The sequence below is a fragment of the Pseudoliparis swirei genome, chromosome 20, assembly GCF_029220125.1.
Source record: "Pseudoliparis swirei isolate HS2019 ecotype Mariana Trench chromosome 20, NWPU_hadal_v1, whole genome shotgun sequence".
Classification (NCBI taxonomy): domain Eukaryota; kingdom Metazoa; phylum Chordata; class Actinopteri; order Perciformes; family Liparidae; genus Pseudoliparis; species Pseudoliparis swirei.
Genome location: NC_079407.1, coordinates 28010904 through 28033007, shown reverse-complemented (window position 1 = coordinate 28033007; position 22104 = coordinate 28010904). Strand labels below are relative to the sequence as shown.

The 22104-nt window shown below is 48.9% G+C and overlaps 1 protein-coding gene across 4 annotated transcripts in view; it reads right to left on the bottom strand.

Annotated features, from left to right (window-relative positions):
* Positions 1-5231: 5231 nt before the first annotated feature.
* naalad2 (N-acetylated alpha-linked acidic dipeptidase 2) overlaps positions 5232-22104 on the bottom strand; it is a 56471-nt gene continuing 39598 nt past the window's right edge. For 3 of the 4 annotated variants that reach the window (XM_056441690.1, XM_056441692.1, XM_056441693.1), the window contains 10 exons: positions 21931-22050; positions 21489-21571; positions 21358-21421; positions 21198-21265; positions 20970-21061; positions 16298-16403; positions 15586-15850; positions 6792-6867; positions 6045-6137; positions 5232-5836 (listed from right to left, as the gene is read on the bottom strand). In XM_056441690.1, the coding sequence (XP_056297665.1) occupies positions 5647-5836; positions 6045-6137; positions 6792-6867; positions 15586-15850; positions 16298-16403; positions 20970-21061; positions 21198-21265; positions 21358-21421; positions 21489-21571; positions 21931-22050 (1157 nt within the window). In that variant the 3' untranslated portion in view covers positions 5232-5646. The remainder of the gene's footprint in view (positions 5837-6044; positions 6138-6791; positions 6868-15585; positions 15851-16297; positions 16404-20969; positions 21062-21197; positions 21266-21357; positions 21422-21488; positions 21572-21930; positions 22051-22104) is intronic. The other variant, XM_056441691.1, reaches the window with a different exon arrangement.

Here is a 22104-nt window from a genome sequence, read left to right as displayed (position 1 = left end):
TGGTCTGGGCAGCGGTTCTCTACTGGTCTGGGCAGTGGTTCTCTACTGGTCTGGGTAGTGGTTCTCTACTGGTCTGGGCAGCGGTTCTCTACTGGTCTGGGGCAGCGGTTCTCTACTGGTCTGGGCAGTGGTTCTCTACTGGTCTGGGCAGCAGTCCTCTACTGGTCTGGGGCAGTGGTTCTCTACTGGTCTGGGGCTGTGGTTCTCTACTGGTCTGGGCAGCGGTTCTCTACTGGTCTGGGCAGCAGTTCTCTACTGGTCTGGGGCAGCGGTTCTCCACTGGTCTGGGGCAGCGGTTCTCTACTGGTCTGGGCAGCAGTTCTCTACTGGTCTGGGGCTGTGGTTCTCTACTGGTCTGGGGCAGTGGTTCTCCACTGGTCTGGGCAGTGGTTCTCTACTGGTCTGGGCAGCAGTTCTCTACTGGTCTGGGGCTGTGGTTCTCTACTGGTCTGGGGCTGTGGTTCTCTACTGGTCTGGGCAGCGGTTCTCTACTGGTCTGGGGCTGTGGTTCTCTACTGGTCTGGGGCAGCGGTTCTCCACTGGTCTGGGGCAGCGGTTCTCTACTGGTCTGGGCAGTGGTTCTCTACTGGTCTGGGCAGCGGTTCTCTACTGGTCTGGGGCTGTGGTTCTCTACTGGTCTGGGGCAGCAGTTCTCTACTGGTCTGGGGCTGTGGTTCTCTACTGGTCTGGGCAGCGGTTCTCTACTGGTCTGGGGCTGTGGTTCTCTACTGGTCTGGGGTAGTGGTTCTCTACTGGTCTGGGGCTGTGGTTCTCTACTGGTCTGGGGCAGCGGTTCTCTACTGGTCTGGGGCAGCGGTTCTCTACTGGTCTGGGGCTGTGGTTCTCTACTGGTCTGGGGCAGTGGTTCTCTACTGGTCTGGGGCTGTGGTTCTCTACTGGTCTGGGGCAGCGGTTCTCTACTGGTCTGGGTAGTGGTTCTCTACTGGTCTGGGGCTGTGGTTCTCTACTGGTCTGGGGCAGCAGTTCTCTACTGGTCTGGGGCAGCGGTTCTCTACTGGTCTGGGGCTGTGGTTCTCTACTGGTCTGGGCAGCGGTTCTCTACTGGTCTGGGCAGCGGTTCTCTACTGGTCTGGGCAGCGGTTCTCTACTGGTCTGGGGCAGCGGTTCTCTACTGGTCTGGGGCTGTGGTTCTCCACTGGTCTGGGCCAGCGGTTCTCTACTGGTCTGGGCAGCGGTTCTCTACTGGTCTGGGCAGCGGTTCTCTACTGGTCTGGGGCAGCGGTTCTCTACTGGTCTGGGGCAGCGGTTCTCTACTGGTCTGGGGCAGCGGTTCTCTACTGGTCTGGGGCTGTGGTTCTCTACTGGTCTGGGGCAGTGGTTCTCTACTGGTCTGGGACTGTGGTTCTCCACTGGTCTGGGGCTGTGGTTCTCTACTGGTCTGGGGCAGCGGTTCTCCACTGGTCTGGGCAGCGGTTCTCTACTGGTCTGGGTAGTGGTTCTCCACTGGTCTGGGCAGCGGTTCTCTACTGGTCTGGGCAGCGGTTCTCTACTGGTCTGGGGCAGCGGTTCTCTACTGGTCTGGGGCTGTGGTTCTCTACTGGTCTGGGGCTGCGGTTCTCTACTGGTCTGGGGCAGCGGTTCTCTACTGGTCTGGGGCAGCGGTTCTCTACTGGTCTGGGGCTGTGGTTCTCTACTGGTCTGGGGCTGTGGTTCTCTACTGGTCTGGGGCAGCGGTTCTCTACTGGTCTGGGGCAGCGGTTCTCTACTGGTCTGGGGCTGTGGTTCTCTACTGGTCTGGGCAGCGGTTCTCTACTGGTCTGGGCAGCGGTTCTCTACTGGTCTGGGCAGCGGTTCTCTACTGGTCTGGGCAGCGGTTCTCTACTGGTCTGGGCAGTGGTTCTCTACTGGTCTGGGCAGCGGTTCTCTACTGGTCTGGGGCAGCGGTTCTCTACTGGTCTGGGCAGCGGTTCTCTACTGGTCTGGGGCAGCGGTTCTCTACTGGTCTGGGGCTGTGGTTCTCTACTGGTCTGGGGCAGTGGTTCTCTACTGGTCTGGGGCTGTGGTTCTCCACTGGTCTGGGGCTGTGGTTCTCTACTGGTCTGGGGCAGCGGTTCTCTACTGGTCTGGGGCAGCGGTTCTCTACTGGTCTGGGGCAGCGGTTCTCCACTGGTCTGGGGCTGTGGTTCTCTACTGGTCTGGGCAGCGGTTCTCTACTGGTCTGGGGCAGCGGTTCTCTACTGGTCTGGGGCAGCGGTTCTCCACTGGTCTGGGGCAGCGGTTCTCTACTGGTCTGGGGCAGCGGTTCTCTACTGGTCTGGGTAGTGGTTCTCCACTGGTCTGGGCAGCGGTTCTCTACTGGTCTGGGCAGCGGTTCTCTACTGGTCTGGGTAGTGGTTCTCCACTGGTCTGGGCAGCGGTTCTCTACTGGTCTGGGCAGCGGTTCTCTACTGGTCTGGGCAGCGGTTCTCTACTGGTCTGGGGCAGCGGTTCTCCACTGGTCTGGGTAGTGGTTCTCCACTGGTCTGGGCAGCGGTTCTCTACTGGTCTGGGGCAGTGGTTCTCTACTGGTCTGGGCAGCGGTTCTCTACTGGTCTGGGGCAGCGGTTCTCTACTGGTCTGGGGCAGTGGTTCTCTACTGGTCTGGGGCTGTGGTTCTCCACGGGTCTGTCTTTGGGACGCACTATCACCCCTGAATGACAAGCTGAGACCTAAATCGAGGGACATTTTTAACTTCTCAAATGTATTTAATGAAAAGATGGTGCAGTTTGAACCTGAGAGTTCAGAATATCACAGTATGCACAACAAAACTATTTAGTAATATTCCCTTTTACAGTCAATTATGAACCAACAACTGAATCTTAAGGACACAAGGTAATACAACATACATTACTACTCAGTAACTTCAGACTTTAAAACATGTCTAAACAGTGCTTTCATGCATATACATGAAATAAAAAAGTCTGGTTTTAAAAAGCCTCAAAAGATGTAATTCATGTCTCACTCACTGAACCTATGACACATAAAGCTGCTCTACAAGTCAGTCTTGAGGAGCAGCTTTTATACACAAATATAAATAAATTAAACAAGGGTAATTGAAAAAGATTCACATATTCAACATTAACTTTTCTTCTGACGATATTATAAATACTGAACAACATGAAGCAGCACTCACTTCAACCTTAGTGACCACTGACGTAGACCTGATGGAGGAATTCATAATAGGGGAACTGGAGATGTTTGTTAATACAAAGTCAATGTGGTCGTACACGCACGCGCGTCTGGATGTCCGCCGGGCGCGTGAATGACAGGACGCGAACAATGCGCCTCATTCGGGCTGATTTTTTAAAACTCGGGCGGTAAAAGTAGGTGAGACTGTTCAAATGCTCCGCGTGACGTCACTGACGTCATACCGTTGAATCAGAACCTACGGAGGATATCGATCGTCTGGAAGCGGCCGTCATCCAGACGCAGCTCCTGGAGAAGCTGCGTGTGGCTACGGATAATATAATATGTAATATTTATATTATGAACCCAGACTCGAGGGCTTGATGGTCCGACGTGTGCGGGACTTCCTCAACAGAACAAAGAGTTTGTATTTCTTCCGTGGTGGACGGTGTTAACGAGCCACGATAAGCCACGCCCCCTCTCCGGCGCGAGTGAAGAAAACGATCACAAACAGTCCGGCGAGTGACTCACGCGAGTACATTTAGTAAAGCAACGCAAGGGTTCGCCTCTCCTCTGGCGTGAACGCAGCATGAAGGAGAGTGAACAGACCGCAGTCCGCTGCACACAAAAAAGACCTTCAAAATAAAAGCACAATATATTTTTTTCTCCCTTTTTTAAGAAAAGGCATCATATTTATTTCATGCCGTTGCGGGCTACATAAAATGACGTGGCGGGCCACATTTGGCCCGCGGGCCTTGAGTTTGACACGTATGATCTAAAGGAATATTAAAGGACCCTTTGGTTTCCAGATCCCCGTCGAGTGGCCACCAGAGGGCGCTGTCGTCCCATGAACCGAGTGTAACAGACAGTTCATCTCCTTCTGATGAGGATATTCTGGAACGCAGATATTATTTAATATAGTTATCTTTTTCTCTTAAATAACTAATTGGAAGTTTAATAATAATTTAACTGGAATGGCTCCTTCAATTATTATTCACCTTTAAATATATGGTAAACATACCCATGTACTATACATATTAACTGAATATACTAAATATACTTAGTTACTGAATATACTATATATACATATACTAAATATACTTAGTTACTGAATATACTATATATACATATACTAAATATACTTAGTTACTGAATATGATATATATAGATATATATGATATATATATATATTACTGAGGTATTCCATTAGAAAACCATATCAAGGAACCAGTTTTTATTGCTTTGACTCACTCTTTTATATATTGTAGATATTTAATCCATAATTAATTACTATTATTTTGTAAATCCCCTCAAAATAAAAAGTCTCTTTATTTATGTACCTCTCTATACGTATATTAAGTGATCATATTCTCCCGTCATAACTCCGTGGTTCTTTACGACGTTCACCTCGTCTGACTTAAGGAGAACACACCGAGCTGAACAAGCTTCAAGCGTTAACGTGATTTATTTACACAATGCCGAAAGACATGAGGAATGTGTTCAGGTAAAACTGGTTTAAGAGGACATTTAAAGTCTTTTAACCAATTGTAAAGTTCATTAAGTCTTGTAAATCACTTCTTAAAACCCATTTTTATAGAACAGCTTTTAAGTGATCTCGTCCTCTTCTGCAGAGCTTTTATTATTTATTTATTATATATTATTTATTTATGTATTTATAATAATTCATATATTTATAAATAAATATATTTATTATAATTATTTATAATTTAGTTCGTATGTCTTTTATTTTTTATTTTAATATATATTTTTTAATGTTATATTTGTTTCTTACTATTCCATTTGTTTTGCCTTGACTGTAGAGCACTTTGTAAACATCGTTATTAAAGGTGCTATATAAATGAAGTTATTATTATTATTATTATTATTATTAAGGGGTGCTCGGTGCATCATTCTAATACACAATCCATAATAATACCACATATCAAAAAATATATAAAAACATTAGCTTTTGGAGCATTTTCACAGTCTTACCTTTTAACACTTTCCAAAATAATGATATTGTTTTTGAAATCAATATTTTTTTTAAACATTCACTGGTAAGTTAGAGAAAACATTAAGAAATATACAAAACATATGTTTGAAAACAAAGTTCACAGAAGTATTTAAATACAGAACTTACACTTTTCTTATATGCATCTTGGAAGTTCACGGCGGTACAATTATTATAAAGTGTTAAAAGTTGTATTTCTACAGTGAACGCGTGACTTCTGTACTTTTTATGTATTTGCAAAAAATATAAATTTTTTAATAGTATATTTGTAATGTACTGTTGAAAACATCAGAATAGTTAAATACAATAATTTCATTTGTTGCTCAATCACATGGCGTCAGCGTCGTGGCGTTAGCATCATGTAGGTGGCGTCAGCGTCGTGGCTTCATGCAGGGGGCGTCAGCGTCATGGCGTCGCGGCGTCGTGGCTTCATGCAGGGGGCGTCAGCGTCATGGCGTCGCGGCGTCGTGGCTTCATGCAGGGGGCGTCAGCGTCATGGCGTCGTGGCTTCATGCAGGGGGCGTCAGCGTCATGGCCGCGGCGTGCACGGTGAACGCCGCGATGCTGATCTGGCGCTTGACTTCCTCCCAGGCCGCCGGAGGATCCGCCGAGTTCTTGATGTCGAACAACGCGTCGTAGATCCCGGGGAACGCCATGCCGGCGTACTTATTCTGGCTGCTGGGAGCGAAAATCACATGCCTGGAACAGAAGAGGGGGCGGGGCCTCATGAAATAGGGGGCGGGGCCTCATGAACAGAGCAGAGGGGGCGGGGCCTCATGAAGAGAGCGGAGGAGTGACGTGTGTGTCTGTGCGTGTGTGTGTGTGTGTGCGTGTGTGTGTGTCTGTGCGTGTGCGTGTGTGTGTGTGTCTGTGTGTGTGCGTGTGTGTGCGTGTGTGCGTGACTAACCTGTAGAAGGGTCTTCCAGGTAAGCCCATGGGGTCGATGAAGGCTCTCTCCAGGTACATGAGCTGATCATTCACGGCTCGGAGCTCCAGAGGACTGACAAATACACACGCACACACACACACATTATTATTATAATACCTGCACACACATTAGCGTAGGCGTACTCAGGCCGGAGCGCACACAGTAACACTTAAAGAGACACTAACACTCAGAGGAGGGGGCGGAGCTTTCCAGAGTAACAAGAGGAGGGGGGCGGAGCTTTCCAGAGTAACAGGAGGAGGGGCGGAGCTTTCCAGAGTAACAGGAGGAGGGGCGGAGCTTTCCAGAGTAACAGGAGGAGGGGGCGGAGCTTTCCAGAGTAACAGGAGGAGGGGGCGGAGCTTTCTAGAGTAACAGGAGGGGGTGGGGGGGGGGGGTATTCTAGTATTGACAGTTAAGTCACTTTAACTCTTTATATTTGACCCCAACATGTTGAACTGTTTACTGCTTGTGTAATAACTCTGAAAGAGTCAACATACTTCATCACTGGATTCACTGAGCAGAGGTCGTTATAGAGGTCGTTATAGAGGTTGTTATAGAGGTCGTCTGTCTCTAACCCCACTTGTATAAAGTCCACCGAGTGCACATCTCCACGTCTCAGCCAGAGAATACACAGAGACACACAGAGACACACAGAGACACACACAGAGACACACACAGAGACACACAGACACACACAGCTACACACACACACATGTCTGAACTCACTCGTCTCGGCGCAGCGGGCGCTCGTGGAAACCTCTCGCCGCGGCGGTGAAGTTGTTCACAGCAGAAAACAAAGCGTCTGAAACAAGGAGGGAACATTTAAACGTTACCCTCCTGTGACCTTTGGGCTCAATTTGACCCCATTCAATGTTTAACGTCTTTAAATTTTTTTATTTAAAAGGCTATTTAGGTCGTCAACAAACAAACAAACATAAAGTACTGACACTTAAATATAAATATTCTTTTCTGGAGGTTTAAATAGCTGGGGTCAAATTGGCCCACGGGTAAATATGTGAGTCCATGTGAAGGTCATAGGAGGTAAAGATGTGAGTCCATGTGAAGGTCACAGGAGGTAAATATGTGAGTCCATGTGAAGGTCATAGGAGGTAAAGATGTGAGTCCATGTGAAGGTCATAGGAGGTAAAGGTGTGAGTCCATGTGAAGGTCACAGGAGGTAAAGATGTGAGTCCATGTGAAGGTCATAGGAGGTAAAGATGTGAGTCCATGTGAAGGTCATAGGAGGTAAAGGTGTGAGTCCATGTGAAGGTCACAGGAGGTAAAGGTGTGAGTACATGTGAAGGTCACAAGAGGTAAAGATGTGAGTCCATGTGAAGGTCATAGGAGGTAAAGGTGTGAGTCCATGTGAAGGTCACAGGAGGTAAAGGTGTGAGTACATGTGAAGGTCACAAGAGGTAAAGATGTGAGTCCATGTGAAGGTCATAGGAGGTAAAGATGTGAGTCCATGTGAAGGTCACAGGAGGTAAAGATGTGAGTCCATGTGAAGGTCATAGGAGGTAAATATGTGAGTCCATGTGAAGGTCATAGGAGGTAAAGATGTGAGTCCATGTGAAGGTCACAGGAGGTAAAGATGTGAGTCCATGTGAAGGTCATAGGAGGTAAAGATGTGAGTCCATGTGAAGGTCATAGGAGGTAAAGATGTGAGTCCATGTGAAGGTCATAGGAGGTAAAGGTGTGAGTCCATGTGAAGGTCACAGGAGGTAAAGATGTGAGTCCATGTGAAGGTCATAGGAGGTAAAGGTGTGAGTCCATGTGAAGGTCATAGGAGGTAAAGATGTGAGTCCATGTGAAGGTCATAGGAGGTAAAGATGTGAGTCCATGTGAAGGTCATAGGAGGTAAAGATGTGAGTCCATGTGAAGGTCACAGGAGGTAAAGATGTGAGTCCATGTGAAGGTCATAGGAGGTAAAGATGTGAGTCCATGTGAAGGTCATAGGAGGTAAAGGTGTGAGTCCATGTGAAGGTCATAGGAGGTAAAGGTGTGAGTCCATGTGAAGGTCATAGGAGGTAAAGGTGTGAGTCCATGTGAAGGTCATAGGAGGTAAAGATGTGAGTCCATGTGAAGGTCATAGGAGGTAAATATGTGAGTCCATATGAAGGTCATAGGAGGTAAAGATGTGAGTCCATGTGAAGGTCATAGGAGGTAAAGATGTGAGTCCATATGAAGGTCATAGGAGGTAAAGATGTGAGTCCATGTGAAGGTCACAGGAGGTAAAGGTGTGAGTCCATGTGAAGGTCACAGGAGGTAAAGATGTGAGTCCATGTGAAGCTCATAGGAGGTAAAGATGTGAGTCCATGTGAAGGTCACAGGAGGTAAAGATGTGAGTCCATGTGAAGGTCATAGGAGGTAAAGGTGTGAGTACATGTGAAGGTCATAGGAGGTAAAGATGTGAGTCCATATGAAGGTCACAGGAGGTAAAGATGTGAGTCCATGTGAAGGTCACAGGAGGTAAAGGTGTGAGTCCATGTGAAGGTCACAGGAGGTAAAGATGTGAGTCCATGTGAAGGTCACAGGAGGTAAAGATGTGAGTCCATGTGAAGGTCACAGGAGGTAAAGATGTGAGTCCATGTGAAGGTCATAGGAGGTAAAGATGTGAGTCCATGTGAAGGTCATAGGAGGTAAAGATGTGAGTCCATGTGAAGGTCACAGGAGGTAAATATGTGAGTCCATGTGAAGGTCATAGGAGGTAAAGATGTGAGTCCATGTGAAGGTCATAGGAGGTAAAGATGTGAGTCCATGTGAAGGTCATAGGAGGTAAAGATGTGAGTCCATGTGAAGGTCACAGGAGGTAAAGATGTGAGTCCATGTGAAGGTCACAGGAGGTAAAGATGTGAGTCCATGTGAAGGTCACAGGAGGTAAAGATGTGAGTCCATGTGAAGGTCACAGGAGGTAAAGATGTGAGTCCATGTGAAGGTCATAGGAGGTAAAGATGTGAGTCCATGTGAAGGTCATAGGAGGTAAAGATGTGAGTCCATGTGAAGGTCATAGGAGGTAAAGATGTGAGTCCATGTGAAGGTCATAGGAGGTAAAGATGTGAGTCCATGTGAAGGTCATAGGAGGTAAAGATGTGAGTCCATGTGAAGGTCACAGGAGGTAAAGATGTTAGTCCATATGAAGGTCATAGGAGGTAAAGATGTGAGTCCATGTGAAGGTCACAGGAGGTAAAGATGTGAGTCCATGTGAAGGTCATAGGAGGTAAAGATGTGAGTCCATGTGAAGGTCACAGGAGGTAAAGGTGTGAGTCCATGTGAAGGTCACAGGAGGTAAAGATGTGAGTCTATGTGAAGGTCACAGGAGGTAAAGATGTGAGTCCATGTGAAGGTCACAGGAGGTAAAGGTGTGAGTCCATGTGAAGGTCACAGGAGGTAAAGGTGTGAGTCCATGTGAAGGTCACAGGAGGTAAAGATGTGAGTCCATGTGAAGGTCATAGGAGGTAAAGATGTGAGTCCATGTGAAGGTCACAGGAGGTAAAGGTGTGAGTCCATGTGAAGGTCACAGGAGGTAAAGGTGTGAGTCCATGTGAAGGTTACAGGAGGTAAAGGTGTGAGTCCATGTGAAGGTCACAGGAGATAAAGGTGTGAGTACATGTGAAGGTCACAGGAGGTAAAGATGTGAGTCCATATGAAGGTCACAGGAGGTAAATATGTGAGTCCATGTGAAGGTCACAAGAGGTAAAGATGTGAGTCCATGTGAAGGTCACAGGAGGTAAAGATGTGAGTCCATGTGAAGGTCATAGGAGGTAAAGATGTGAGTCCATGTGAAGGTCACAGGAGGTAAAGGTGTGAGTCCATGTGAAGGTCATAGGAGGTAAAGATGTGAGTCCATGTGAAGGTCACAGGAGGTAAAGGTGTGAGTCCATGTGAAGGTCACAGGAGGTAAAGGTGTGAGTCCATGTGAAGGTCACAGGAGGGTCAAGGTGTGAGTCCATGTGAAGATCACAGGAGGTAAAGATGTGAGTCCATATGAAGGTCATAGGAGGTAAAGATGTGAGTCCATGTGAAGGTCACAGGAGGTAAAGATGTGAGTACATGTGAAGGTCATAGGAGGTAAAGGTGTGAGTCCATGTGAAGGTCACAGGAGGTAAAGATGTGAGTCCATGTGAAGGTCACAGGAGGTAAAGATGTGAGTACATGTGAAGGTCACAGGAGGTAAAGATGTGAGTACATGTGAAGGTCACAGGAGGTAAAGATGTGAGTACATGTGAAGGTCACAGGAGGTAAAGATGTGAGTCCATGTGAAGGTCACAGGAGGTAAAGATGTGAGTACATGTGAAGGTCATAGGAGGTAAAGGTGTGAGTCCATGTGAAGGTCACAGGAGGTAAAGATGTGAGTCCATGTGAAGGTCACAGGAGGTAAAGGTGTGAGTCCATGTGAAGGTCACAGGAGGTAAAGATGTGAGTCCATATGAAGGTCATAGGAGGTAAAGATGTGAGTACATGTGAAGGTCATAGGAGGTAAAGGTGTGAGTCCATGTGAAGGTCACAGGAGGTAAAGATGTGAGTCCATGTGAAGGTCACAGGAGGTAAAGATGTGAGTCCATGTGAAGGTCATAGGAGGTAAAGATGTGAGTCCATGTGAAGGTCACAGGAGGTAAAGGTGTGAGTCCATGTGAAGGTCATAGGAGGTAAAGGTGTGAGTCCATGTGAAGTTCACAGGAGGTAAAGATGTGAGTCCATGTGAAGGTCATAGGAGGTAAAGGTGTGAGTCCATGTGAAGGTCACAGGAGGTAAAGGTGTGAGTCCATGTGAAGGTCACAGGAGGTAAAGGTGTGAGTCCATGTGAAGGTCATAGGAGGTAAAGATGTGAGTCCATGTGAAGGTCACAGGAGGTAAAGATGTGAGTCCATGTGAAGGTCACAGGAGGTAAAGATGTGAGTCCATGTGAAGGTCATAGGAGGTAAAGATGTGAGTCCATGTGAAGGTCACAGGAGGTAAAGGTGTGAGTCCATGTGAAGGTCACAGGAGGTAAAGATGTGAGTCCATGTGAAGGTCACAGGAGGTAAAGGTGTGAGTCCATGTGAAGGTCACAGGAGGTAAAGGTGTGAGTCCATGTGAAGGTCACAGGAGGGTCAAGGTGTGAGTCCATGTGAGGGTCACAGGAGGTAAAGATGTGAGTCCATGTGAAGGTCACAGGAGGTAAAGATGTGAGTCCATGTGAAGGTCACAGGAGGTAAAGATGTGAGTCCATGTGAAGGTCATAGGAGGTAAAGATGTGAGTCCATGTGAAGGTCACAGGAGGTAAAGGTGTGAGTCCATGTGAAGGTCACAGGAGGTAAAGGTGTGAGTCCATGTGAAGGTCACAGGAGGTAAAGGTGTGAGTCCATGTGAAGGTCACAGGAGGGTCAAGGTGTGAGTCCATGTGAAGGTCACAGGAGGTAAAGATGTGAGTCCATATGAAGGTCATAGGAGGTAAAGATGTGAGTCCATGTGAAGGTCACAGGAGGTAAAGATGTGAGTACATGTGAAGGTCATAGGAGGTAAAGGTGTGAGTCCATGTGAAGGTCACAGGAGGTAAAGATGTGAGTCCATGTGAAGGTCACAGGAGGTAAAGATGTGAGTACATGTGAAGGTCACAGGAGGTAAAGATGTGAGTACATGTGAAGGTCACAGGAGGTAAAGATGTGAGTACATGTGAAGGTCACAGGAGGTAAAGATGTGAGTCCATGTGAAGGTCATAGGAGGTAAAGGTGTGAGTCCATGTGAAGGTCACAGGAGGTAAAGATGTGAGTCCATGTGAAGGTCACAGGAGGTAAAGATGTGAGTACATGTGAAGGTCATAGGAGGTAAAGGTGTGAGTCCATGTGAAGGTCACAGGAGGTAAAGGTGTGAGTCCATGTGAAGGTCACAGGAGGTAAAGGTGTGAGTCCATGTGAAGGTCACAGGAGGTAAAGATGTGAGTCCATATGAAGGTCATAGGAGGTAAAGATGTGAGTCCATGTGAAGGTCATAGGAGGTAAAGATGTGAGTCCATGTGAAGGTCACAGGAGGTAAAGATGTGAGTCCATGTGAAGGTCACAGGAGGTAAAGGTGTGAGTCCATGTGAAGGTCACAGGAGGTAAAGATGTGAGTCCATGTGAAGGTCACAGGAGGTAAAGATGTGAGTACATGTGAAGGTCACAGGAGGTAAAGATGTGAGTCCATGTGAAGGTCACAGGAGGTAAAGATGTGAGTCCATGTGAAGGTCACAGGAGGTAAAGATGTGAGTCCATGTGAAGGTCACAGGAGGTAAAGATGTGAGTCCATGTGAAGGTCACAGGAGGTAAAGATGTGAGTCCATGTGAAGGTCACAGGAGGTAAAGATGTGAGTCCATGTGAAGGTCACAGGAGGTAAGGTGTGAGTCCATGTGAAGGTCACAGGAGGTAAAGATGTGAGTCCATGTGAAGGTCACAGGAGGTAAAGATGTGAGTCCATGTGAAGGTCACAGGAGGTAAAGATGTGAGTCCATGTGAAGGTCACAGGAGGTAAAGATGTGAGTCCATGTGAAGGTCACAGGAGGTAAAGATGTGAGTCCATGTGAAGGTCACAGGAGGTAAAGGTGTGAGTCCATGTGAAGGTCACAGGAGGTAAAGGTGTGAGTCCATGTGAAGGTCACAGGAGGTAAAGGTGTGAGTCCATGTGAAGGTCATAGGAGGTAAAGGTGTGAGTCCATGTGAAGTTCACAGGAGGTAAAGATGTGAGTCCATGTGAAGGTCACAGGAGGTAAAGGTGTGAGTCCATGTGAAGGTCACAGGAGGTAAAGATGTGAGTCCATGTGAAGGTCACAGGAGGTAAAGATGTGAGTCCATGTGAAGGTCACAGGAGGTAAAGATGTGAGTCCATGTGAAGGTCACAGGAGGTAAAGGTGTGAGTCCATGTGAAGGTCACAGGAGGTAAAGATGTGAGTCCATGTGAAGGTCACAGGAGGGTCAAGGTGTGAGTCCATGTGAAGGTCACAGGAGGTAAAGATGTGAGTCCATGTGAAGGTCACAGGAGGTAAAGATGTAAGTCTATGTGAAGGTCACAGGAGGTAAAGGTGTGAGTCCATGTGAAGGTCACAGGAGGTAAAGGTGTGAGTCCATGTGAAGGTCATAGGAGGTAAAGGTGTGAGTCCATGTGAAGGTCACAGGAGGTAAATGTGTGAGTCCATGTGAAGGTCACAGGAGGGTCAAGGTGTGAGTCCATGTGAAGGTCACAGGAGGTAAAGATGTGAGTCCATGTGAAGGTCACAGGAGGTAAAGATGTGAGTCCATGTGAAGGTCACAGGAGGTAAAGATGTGAGTCCATGTGAAGGTCACAGGATGTAAAGGTGTGAGTCCATGTGAAGGTCACAGGAGGTAAAGGTGTGAGTCCATGTGAAGGTCACAGGAGGTAAAGATGTGAGTACATGTGAAGGTCACAGGAGGTAAAGATGTGAGTACATGTGAAGGTCACAGGAGGTAAAGGTGTGAGTCCATGTGAAGGTCACAGGAGGTAAAGATGTGAGTACATGTGAAGGTCACAGGAGGTAAAGGTGTGAGTCCATGTGAAGGTCACAGGAGGTAAAGATGTGAGTCCATGTGAAGGTCACAGGAGGTGAAGATGTGAGTCCATGTGAAGGTCACAGGAGGTAAAGATGTGAGTCCATATGAAGGTCACATGAGGTAAAGGTGTGAGTCCATGTGAAGGTCACAGGAGGTAAAGATGTGAGTCCATGTGAAGGTCACAGGAGGTAAAGATGTGAGTCCATGTGAAGGTCACAGGAGGTAAAGATGTGAGTCCATGTGGAGGTCACAGGAGGTAAAGATGTGAGTCCATGTGAAGGTCACAGGAGGGTCAAGGTGTGAGTCCATGTGAAGGTCACAGGAGGTAAAGATGTGAGTCCATGTGAAGGTCACAGGAGGGTCAAGGTGTGAGTCCATGTGAAGGTCACAGGAGGTAAAGATGTGAGTACATGTGAAGGTCACAGGAGGTAAAGATGTGAGTCCATATGAAGGTCACAGGAGGTAAAGGTGTGAGTCCATGTGAAGGTCACAGGAGGTAAAGATGTGAGTGTATGTGAAGGTCACAGGAGGTAAAGGTGTGAGTCCATGTGAAGGTCACAGGAGGTAAAGATGTGAGTCCATGTGAAGGTCACAGGAGGTAAAGATGTGAGTCCATGTGAAGGTCATAGGAGGTAAAGGTGTGAGTCCATGTGAAGGTCACAGGAGGTAAAGGTGTGAGTCCATGTGAAGGTCACAGGAGGGTCAAGGTGTGAGTCCATGTGAAGGTCACAGGAGGTAAAGGTGTGAGTCCATGTGAAGGTCACAGGAGGTAAAGATGTGAGTCCATATGAAGGTCACAGGAGGTAAAGGTGTGAGTCCATGTGAAGGTCACAGGAGGTAAAGATGTGAGTGTATGTGAAGGTCACAGGAGGTAAAGGTGTGAGTCCATATGAAGGTCACAGGAGGTAAAGATGTGAGTCCATGTGAAGGTCACAGGAGGTAAAGATGTGAGTCCATGTGAAGGTCATAGGAGGTAAAGGTGTGAGTCCATGTGAAGGTCACAGGAGGTAAAGGTGTGAGTCCATGTGAAGGTCACAGGAGGGTCAAGGTGTGAGTCCATGTGAAGGTCACAGGAGGTAAAGATGTGAGTCCATGTGAAGGTCACAGGAGGTAAAGATGTGAGTCCATGTGAAGGTCACAGGATGTAAAGGTGTGAGTCCATGTGAAGGTCACAGGAGGTAAAGGTGTGAGTCCATGTGAAGGTCACAGGAGGTAAAGATGTGAGTACATGTGAAGGTCATAGGAGGTAAAGGTGTGAGTCCATGTGAAGGTCACAGGAGGTAAAGGTGTGAGTCCATGTGAAGGTCACAGGAGGTAAAGATGTGAGTCCATGTGAAGGTCACAGGAGGTGAAGATGTGAGTCCATGTGAAGGTCACAGGAGGTAAAGATGTGAGTCCATATGAAGGTCACATGAGGTAAAGGTGTGAGTCCATGTGAAGGTCACAGGAGGTAAAGATGTGAGTCCATGTGAAGGTCACAGGAGGTAAAGATGTGAGTCCATGTGAAGGTCATAGGAGGTAAAGATGTGAGTACATGTGAAGGTCACAGGAGGTAAAGATGTGAGTACATGTGAAGGTCATAGGAGGTAAAGGTGTGAGTCCATGTGAAGGTCACAGGAGGTAAAGATGTGAGTACATGTGAAGGTCATAGGAGGTAAAGGTGTGAGTCCATGTGAAGGTCACAGGAGGTAAAGATGTGAGTCCATGTGAAGGTCACAGGAGGTGAAGATGTGAGTCCATGTGAAGGTCACAGGAGGTGAAGATGTGAGTCCATGTGAAGGTCACATGAGGTAAAGGTGTGAGTCCATGTGAAGGTCACAGGAGGTAAAGATGTGAGTCCATGTGAAGGTCACAGGAGGTAAAGATGTGAGTCCATATGAAGGTCACATGAGGTAAAGGTGTGAGTCCATGTGAAGGTCACAGGAGGTAAAGGTGTAAGTCCATGTGAAGGTCACAGGAGGGTCAAGGTCGTCGTCAGTGGAGCGCAGTGACCTCGTACCGAACGACGCCCCGGAGGCCGCCAGCTGCTCCGGGCTCCTCTGAGCCAGCCGGGCGATGCTCAGCGCGTACTTCTCCAGCGACGCCGCGTACTGCTCGGCGTCGAGGGGGAGCAGCTGGGAATCGGCCAATTGGAAGATAAGCCCCGCCCTCACCTGGGCCACCGCGCGCAGCCTCTTGAAGGTGGGGTCGTAGAACTTCTCCACCAACTCGAAGGTCTCGTACCCCGTGTGGTAGACGGGGTAACTGCTGTAGCGCTCCGTCTCCTGAGGGCGCAGAGGACACGACAGGAAACACTTCAGGGGACGCAATAATAACGCAATAATAACGTATGTACATATTTATTCGATATATATATATTATATATACATATATACATATATAATATATATATTTGTACATATATATGAAACATACATATTATAGATATATTTATAATATAAATATATATTTATATATATTCTCTCTCTATATATATTTATATATATATTATACATATTATATATATATATATTAAACATATTATATATATATTATACATATTCGCTGGGACACTGGGATCATTCTCGTATTCTAAGTATCATAAACATTTGCACTGATAAAATGGATATGCGCTGCGTTGTGTGCTCACACACACTAAGATATAACTGAGCTCACATATAATATATAATATATATAATATATATAAAGTATGCCGACGATCCTTCTCTCACCTTGTTCTTGGTGTACCTGGCTCTGGCTGCAGCGACTCCCAGACGGATGAAATAGGCCTCAAAGTCACTGCCTGACCCCAGTTTACTGATCCTGCAGCACAGGGGACTGAGATCAGGGTCATGTGACTGAGATCAGGGTCATGTGACTGGGATCAGGGTCATGTGACTGGGATCAGGGTCATGTGACTGGGATCAGGGTCATGTGGACTGGGATCAGGGTCATGTGACTGGGATCAGGGTCATGTGACTGGGATCAGGGTCATGTGACTGGGATCAGGGTCATGTGACTGGGATCAGGGTCATGTGACTGGGATCAGGGTCATGTGGACTGGGATCAGGGTCATGTGACTGGGATCAGGGTCATGTGGACTGGGATCAAGGTCATGTGACTGGGATCAGGGTCATGTGACTGGGATCAGGGTCATGTGGACTGGGATCAAGGTCATGTGACTGGGATCAGGGTCATGTGACTGGGATCAGGGTCATGTGGACTGGGATCAGGGTCATGTGACTGGGATCAGGGTCATGTGACTGGGATCAGGGTCATGTGGACTGGGATCAGGGTCATGTGACTGGGATCAGGGTCATGCGACTGGGATCAGGGTCATGTGACTGGGATCAAGGTCATGTGACTGGGATCAGGGTCATGTGACTGGGATCAGGGTCATGTGACTGGGATCAAGGTTATGTGACTGGGATCAAGGTCATGTGACTGGGATCAGGGTCATGTGACTAGGATCAGGGTCATGTGGACTGGGATCAGGGTCATGTGACTGGTATCAGGGTCATGTGACTGGGATCAGGGTCATTTGGACTGGGATCAGGGTCATGTGACTGGGATCAGGGTCATGTGACTGGGATCAGGGTCATGTGACTGGGATCAAGGTCATGTGACTGGGATCAGGGTCATGTGACTGGGATCAGGGTCATGTGGACTGGGATCAGGGTCATGTGACTGGGATCAGGGTCATGTGACTGGGATCAGGGTCATGTGACTGGGATCAGGGTCACGTGACTGGGATCAGGGTCATGTGGACTGGGATCAGGGTCATGTGGACTGGGATCAGGGTCATGTGGACTGGGATCAGGGTCATGTGGACTGGGATCAGGGTCATGTGACTGGGATCAGGGTCATGTGACTGGGATCAGGGTCATGTGACTGGGATCAGGGTCATGTGACTGGGATCAGGGTCATTTGGACTGGGATCAGGGTCATGTGACTGGGATCAGGGTCATGTGACTGGGATCAGGGTCATGTGGACTGAGATCAGGGTCATGTGACTGGGATCAGGGTCTTGTGGACTGAGATCAGGGTCATGTGACTGGGATCATGGTCTTGTGGACTGAGATCAGGGTCACGTGACTGGGATCAGGGTCACGTGACTGGGATCAGGGTCATGTGGACTGGGATCAGGGTCATGTGACTGGGATCAGGGTCATGTGACTGGGATCAGGGTCATGTGACTGGGATCAGGGTCATGTGACTGGGATCAGGGTCATGTGACTGGGATCAGGGTCATGTGACTGGGATCAAGGTCATGTGACTGGGATCAGGGTCATGTGACTGGGATCAGGGTCATGTGACTGGGATCAAGGTTATGTGACTGGGATCAAGGTCATGTGACTGGGATCAGGGTCATGTGACTAGGATCAGGGTCATGTGGACTGGGATCAGGGTCATGTGACTGGGATCAGGGTCATGTGGACTGGGATCAGGGTCATGTGACTGGGATCAGGGTCATGTGACTGGGATCAGGGTCTTGTGGACTGAGATCAGGGTCATGTGACTGGGATCAGGGTCATGTGACTGGGATCAGGGTCATGTGGACTGGGATCAGGGTCATGTGACTGGGATCAGGGTCATTTGACTGGGATCAGGGTCATGTGACTGGGATCAGGGTCATGTGGACTGGGATCAGGGTCAGGTGACTGGGATCAGGGTCATGTGACTGGGATCAGGGTCATGTGACTGGGATCAGGGTCATGTGGACTGGGATCAGGGTCATGTGACTGGGATCAGGGTCATGTGACTGGGATCAGGGTCATGTTGACTGGGATCAGGGTCATGTGACTGGGATCAGGGTCATGTGACTGGGATCAAGGTCATGTGACTGGGATCAGGGTCATGTGACTGGGATCAGGGTCATTTGGACTGGGATCAGGGTCATGTGACTGGGATCAGGGTCATGTGGACTGGGATCAGGGTCATGTGACTGGGATCAGGGTCATGTGGACTGAGATCAGGGTCATGTGACTGGGATCAGGGTCTTGTGGACTGAGATCAGGGTCATGTGACTGGGATCAGGGTCTTGTGGACTGAGATCAGGGTCACGTGACTGGGATCAGGGTCACGTGACTGGGATCAGGGTCATGTGACTGGGATCAGGGTCATGTGACTGGGATCAGGGTCATGTGGACTGGGATCAGGGTCATGTGACTGGGATCAGGGTCATGTGGACTGGGATCAGGGTCATGTGACTGGGATCAGGGTCATGTGGACTGGGATCAGGGTCATGTGACTGGGATCAGGGTCATGTGACTGGGATCAGGGTCATGTGACTGGGATCAGGGTCACGTGACTGGGATCAGGTCATGTGACTGGGATCAGGGTCATGTGACTGGGATCAGGCCGCGTGACTGGGATCAGGGTCATGTGACTGGGATCAGGGTCATGTGACTGGGATCAGGGTCATGTGACTGGGATCAGGGTCATGTGACTGGGATCAGGGTCATGTGACTGGGATCAAGGTCATGTGACTGGGATCAGGGTCATGTGACTGGGATCAGGGTCATGTGACTGGGATCAGGGTCATGTGACTGGGATCAGGGTCATGTGACTGGGATCAGGGTCATGTGGACTGGGATCAGGGTCATGTGACTGGGATCAGGGTCATGTGACTGGGATCAGGGTCATGTGGACTGGGATCAGGGTCATGTGACTGGGATCAGGGTCATGTGACTGGGATCAGGTCATGACTGGGATCAGGTCACGTGACTGGGATCAGGGTCACGTGACTGGGATCAGGGTCATGTGACTGGGATCAGGGTCATGTGACTGGGATCAGGGTCACGTGACTGGGATCAGGGTCATGTGACTGGGATCAGGGTCATGTGACTGGGATCAAGGTCATGTGACTGGGATCAGGGTCATGTGACTGGGATCAGGGTCATGTGGACTGGGATCAGGGTCATGTGACTGGGATCAGGGTCATGTGGACTGGGATCAGGGTCATGTGACTGGGATCAGGGTCACGTGACTGGGATCAGGGTCACGTGACTGGGATCAGGGTCACGTGACTGGGATCAGGGTCATGTGGACTGGGATCAGGGTCATGTGACTGAGATCAGGGTCATGTGGACTGAGATCAGGGTCATGTGACTGGGATCAGGGTCATGTGACTGGGATCAGGGTCATGTGGACTGAGATCAGGGTCATGTGACTGGGATCAGTGTCATGTGACTGGGATCAGGTCATGTGACTGGGATCAGGGTCATGTGACTGGGATCAGGGTCATGTGACTGGGATCAGGGTCATGTGACTGGGATCAGGGTCATGTGACTGGGATCAGGGTCATGTGACTGGGATCAGGTCATGGACTGGATCAGGTCATGTGACTGGGATCAGGGTCATGTGACTGGGATCAGGGTCATGTGGACTGGGATCAGGGTCATGTGACTGGGATCAGGGTCATGTGACTGGGATCAGGGTCATGTGACTGGGATCAGGGTCATGTGACTGGGATCAGGGTCATGTGACTGGGATCAGGGTCATGTGGACTGGGATCAGGGTCATGTGACTGGGATCAGGGTCATGTGACTGGGATCAGGGTCATGTGACGGGGATCAGGGTCATGTGACTGGGATCAGTGTCATGTGACTGGGATCAGGGTCATGTGGACTGGGATCAGGGTCATGTGGACTGGGATCAGGGTCATGTGACTGGGATCAGGGTCATGTGGACTGGGATCAGGGTCATGTGACTGGGATCAGGGTCATGTGACTGGGATCAGGGTCATGTGACTGGGATCAGGGTCATGTGACTGGGATCAGGGTCATGTGACTGGGATCAGGGTCATGTGACTGGGATCAGGGTCATGTGACTGGGATCAGGGTCATGTGACTGGGATCAGGGTCATGTGACTGGGATCAGGGTCATGTGACTGGGATCAGGGTCATGTGGACTGGGATCAGGTCATGTGACTGAGATCAGGGTCATGTGACTGGGATCAGGGTCTTGTGGACTGAGATCAGGGTCACGTGACTGGGATCAGGGTCATGTGACTGGGATCAGGGTCATGTGACTGGGATCAGGGTCATGTGACTGGGATCAGGGTCATGTGACCGATTGTCTAACATGTTACCATCAAAACTTGTTTTTTTAAAAGCAACGAGAGACTGAAAAGCTTCTCAACCAGTTGCATTGAATAACTCGTCATCATCATCATCTTGTTGTTTGTCGTCTCCACCGTGTGTCTGTGTGTGTGTGTCTGTGTGTGTCTGTGTGTGTGTGACTGTGTGTGTGTCTGTGTGTCGGTGTGTGTGTGTATGTCTGTGTGTCTGTGTGTGTCTGTGTGTGTGTGACTGTGTGTGTGTGTGTGTGTGTGTCTGTGTGTCGGTGTGTGTGTGTGTGTCTGTGTGTCTGTGTGTGTGTGTGTGTTCTGGACGCCTGTACCTCGGTGCGTCGCGGTCATCAGTCCAGTTGTCCCTCTTGTGCCAGCTGTCGTACAGGGAAATGTCTTCCTCTCCTTCTTCTGGACTCGCGATCTGCAGGCAGATGATGAAGAGGAGGAGGAGGAGGAGGAGGGAAAGACGACAAACACGTGAGAACACGATCATTCGCTCACACCGATTCCCGATGTGCGGTTTCTTTACAACCTTTGTGCGTCTTGTGTCTGCTCACCTGCTTCGTGAGGTCGTACACCAACGTGTGTAGAGACGGAGTGCAGTCCACCCTCAGTGTGTACATGCCTGCTCGTCAGACACACACACACACACACACACAGTCGTGTTACATCATCACGACTCATTGATCACATCGGGCTCTGCACTCAGACGCTCACCCTCAATCGCCGAGTCGGCGTTGATATAGGCCACGGCCCTCTCCTGCAGCAGCTTGGCGTTATCCTGTGGAGAAGGGTGTGGTCAGTGTGTGTGTGTGTGTGTGTGTGTGTGTGTGACGGTGCATATGTACCTCTGCCCATTCTGTAGACCCCTGCAGTCCAAACTCCTCTGCATCCCAGCTGGCAAATATGATGGTCCTCCTCGGCCTCCAGCCTACACATAGACACACACCTCCTTGTCTTTGTGGCATCGTGAGGACCACAAGCAGAGCATTGCATTCTGGTACCTGGACAACTCGTTAGAGGTTTGTGCAATATTGAAAAACACAGCATCAGATAGTGTCCTGGGGTGGACATAAACACACACACATAGACACACACACATAGACACACACAAACCTCCTTGTCTGTGTGGCATCGTGAGGACCACACTAGCCGAACCTTTCGATCGAAACCCACGTTAAGAACCACTGCTATAAAGTATTTTTGCGCAAAAACACACACACACACACACACACACACACTATTGCCAATTGACACCATGATTCACAATCAACCCCAGTCGAGTCGTACCTTTACGTAGCAGCAAGCCAAAGTTCCTGACGATTTCATGGACCACGGCAACACCAGACATGGGGTCGATGGCTCCAAACACCCAGGCATCCCGGTGGCCTCCCAGAATCACATACCTGTCTACACACACACACACACACACACAGACACACACAGAGACAACAGCACGCGTGT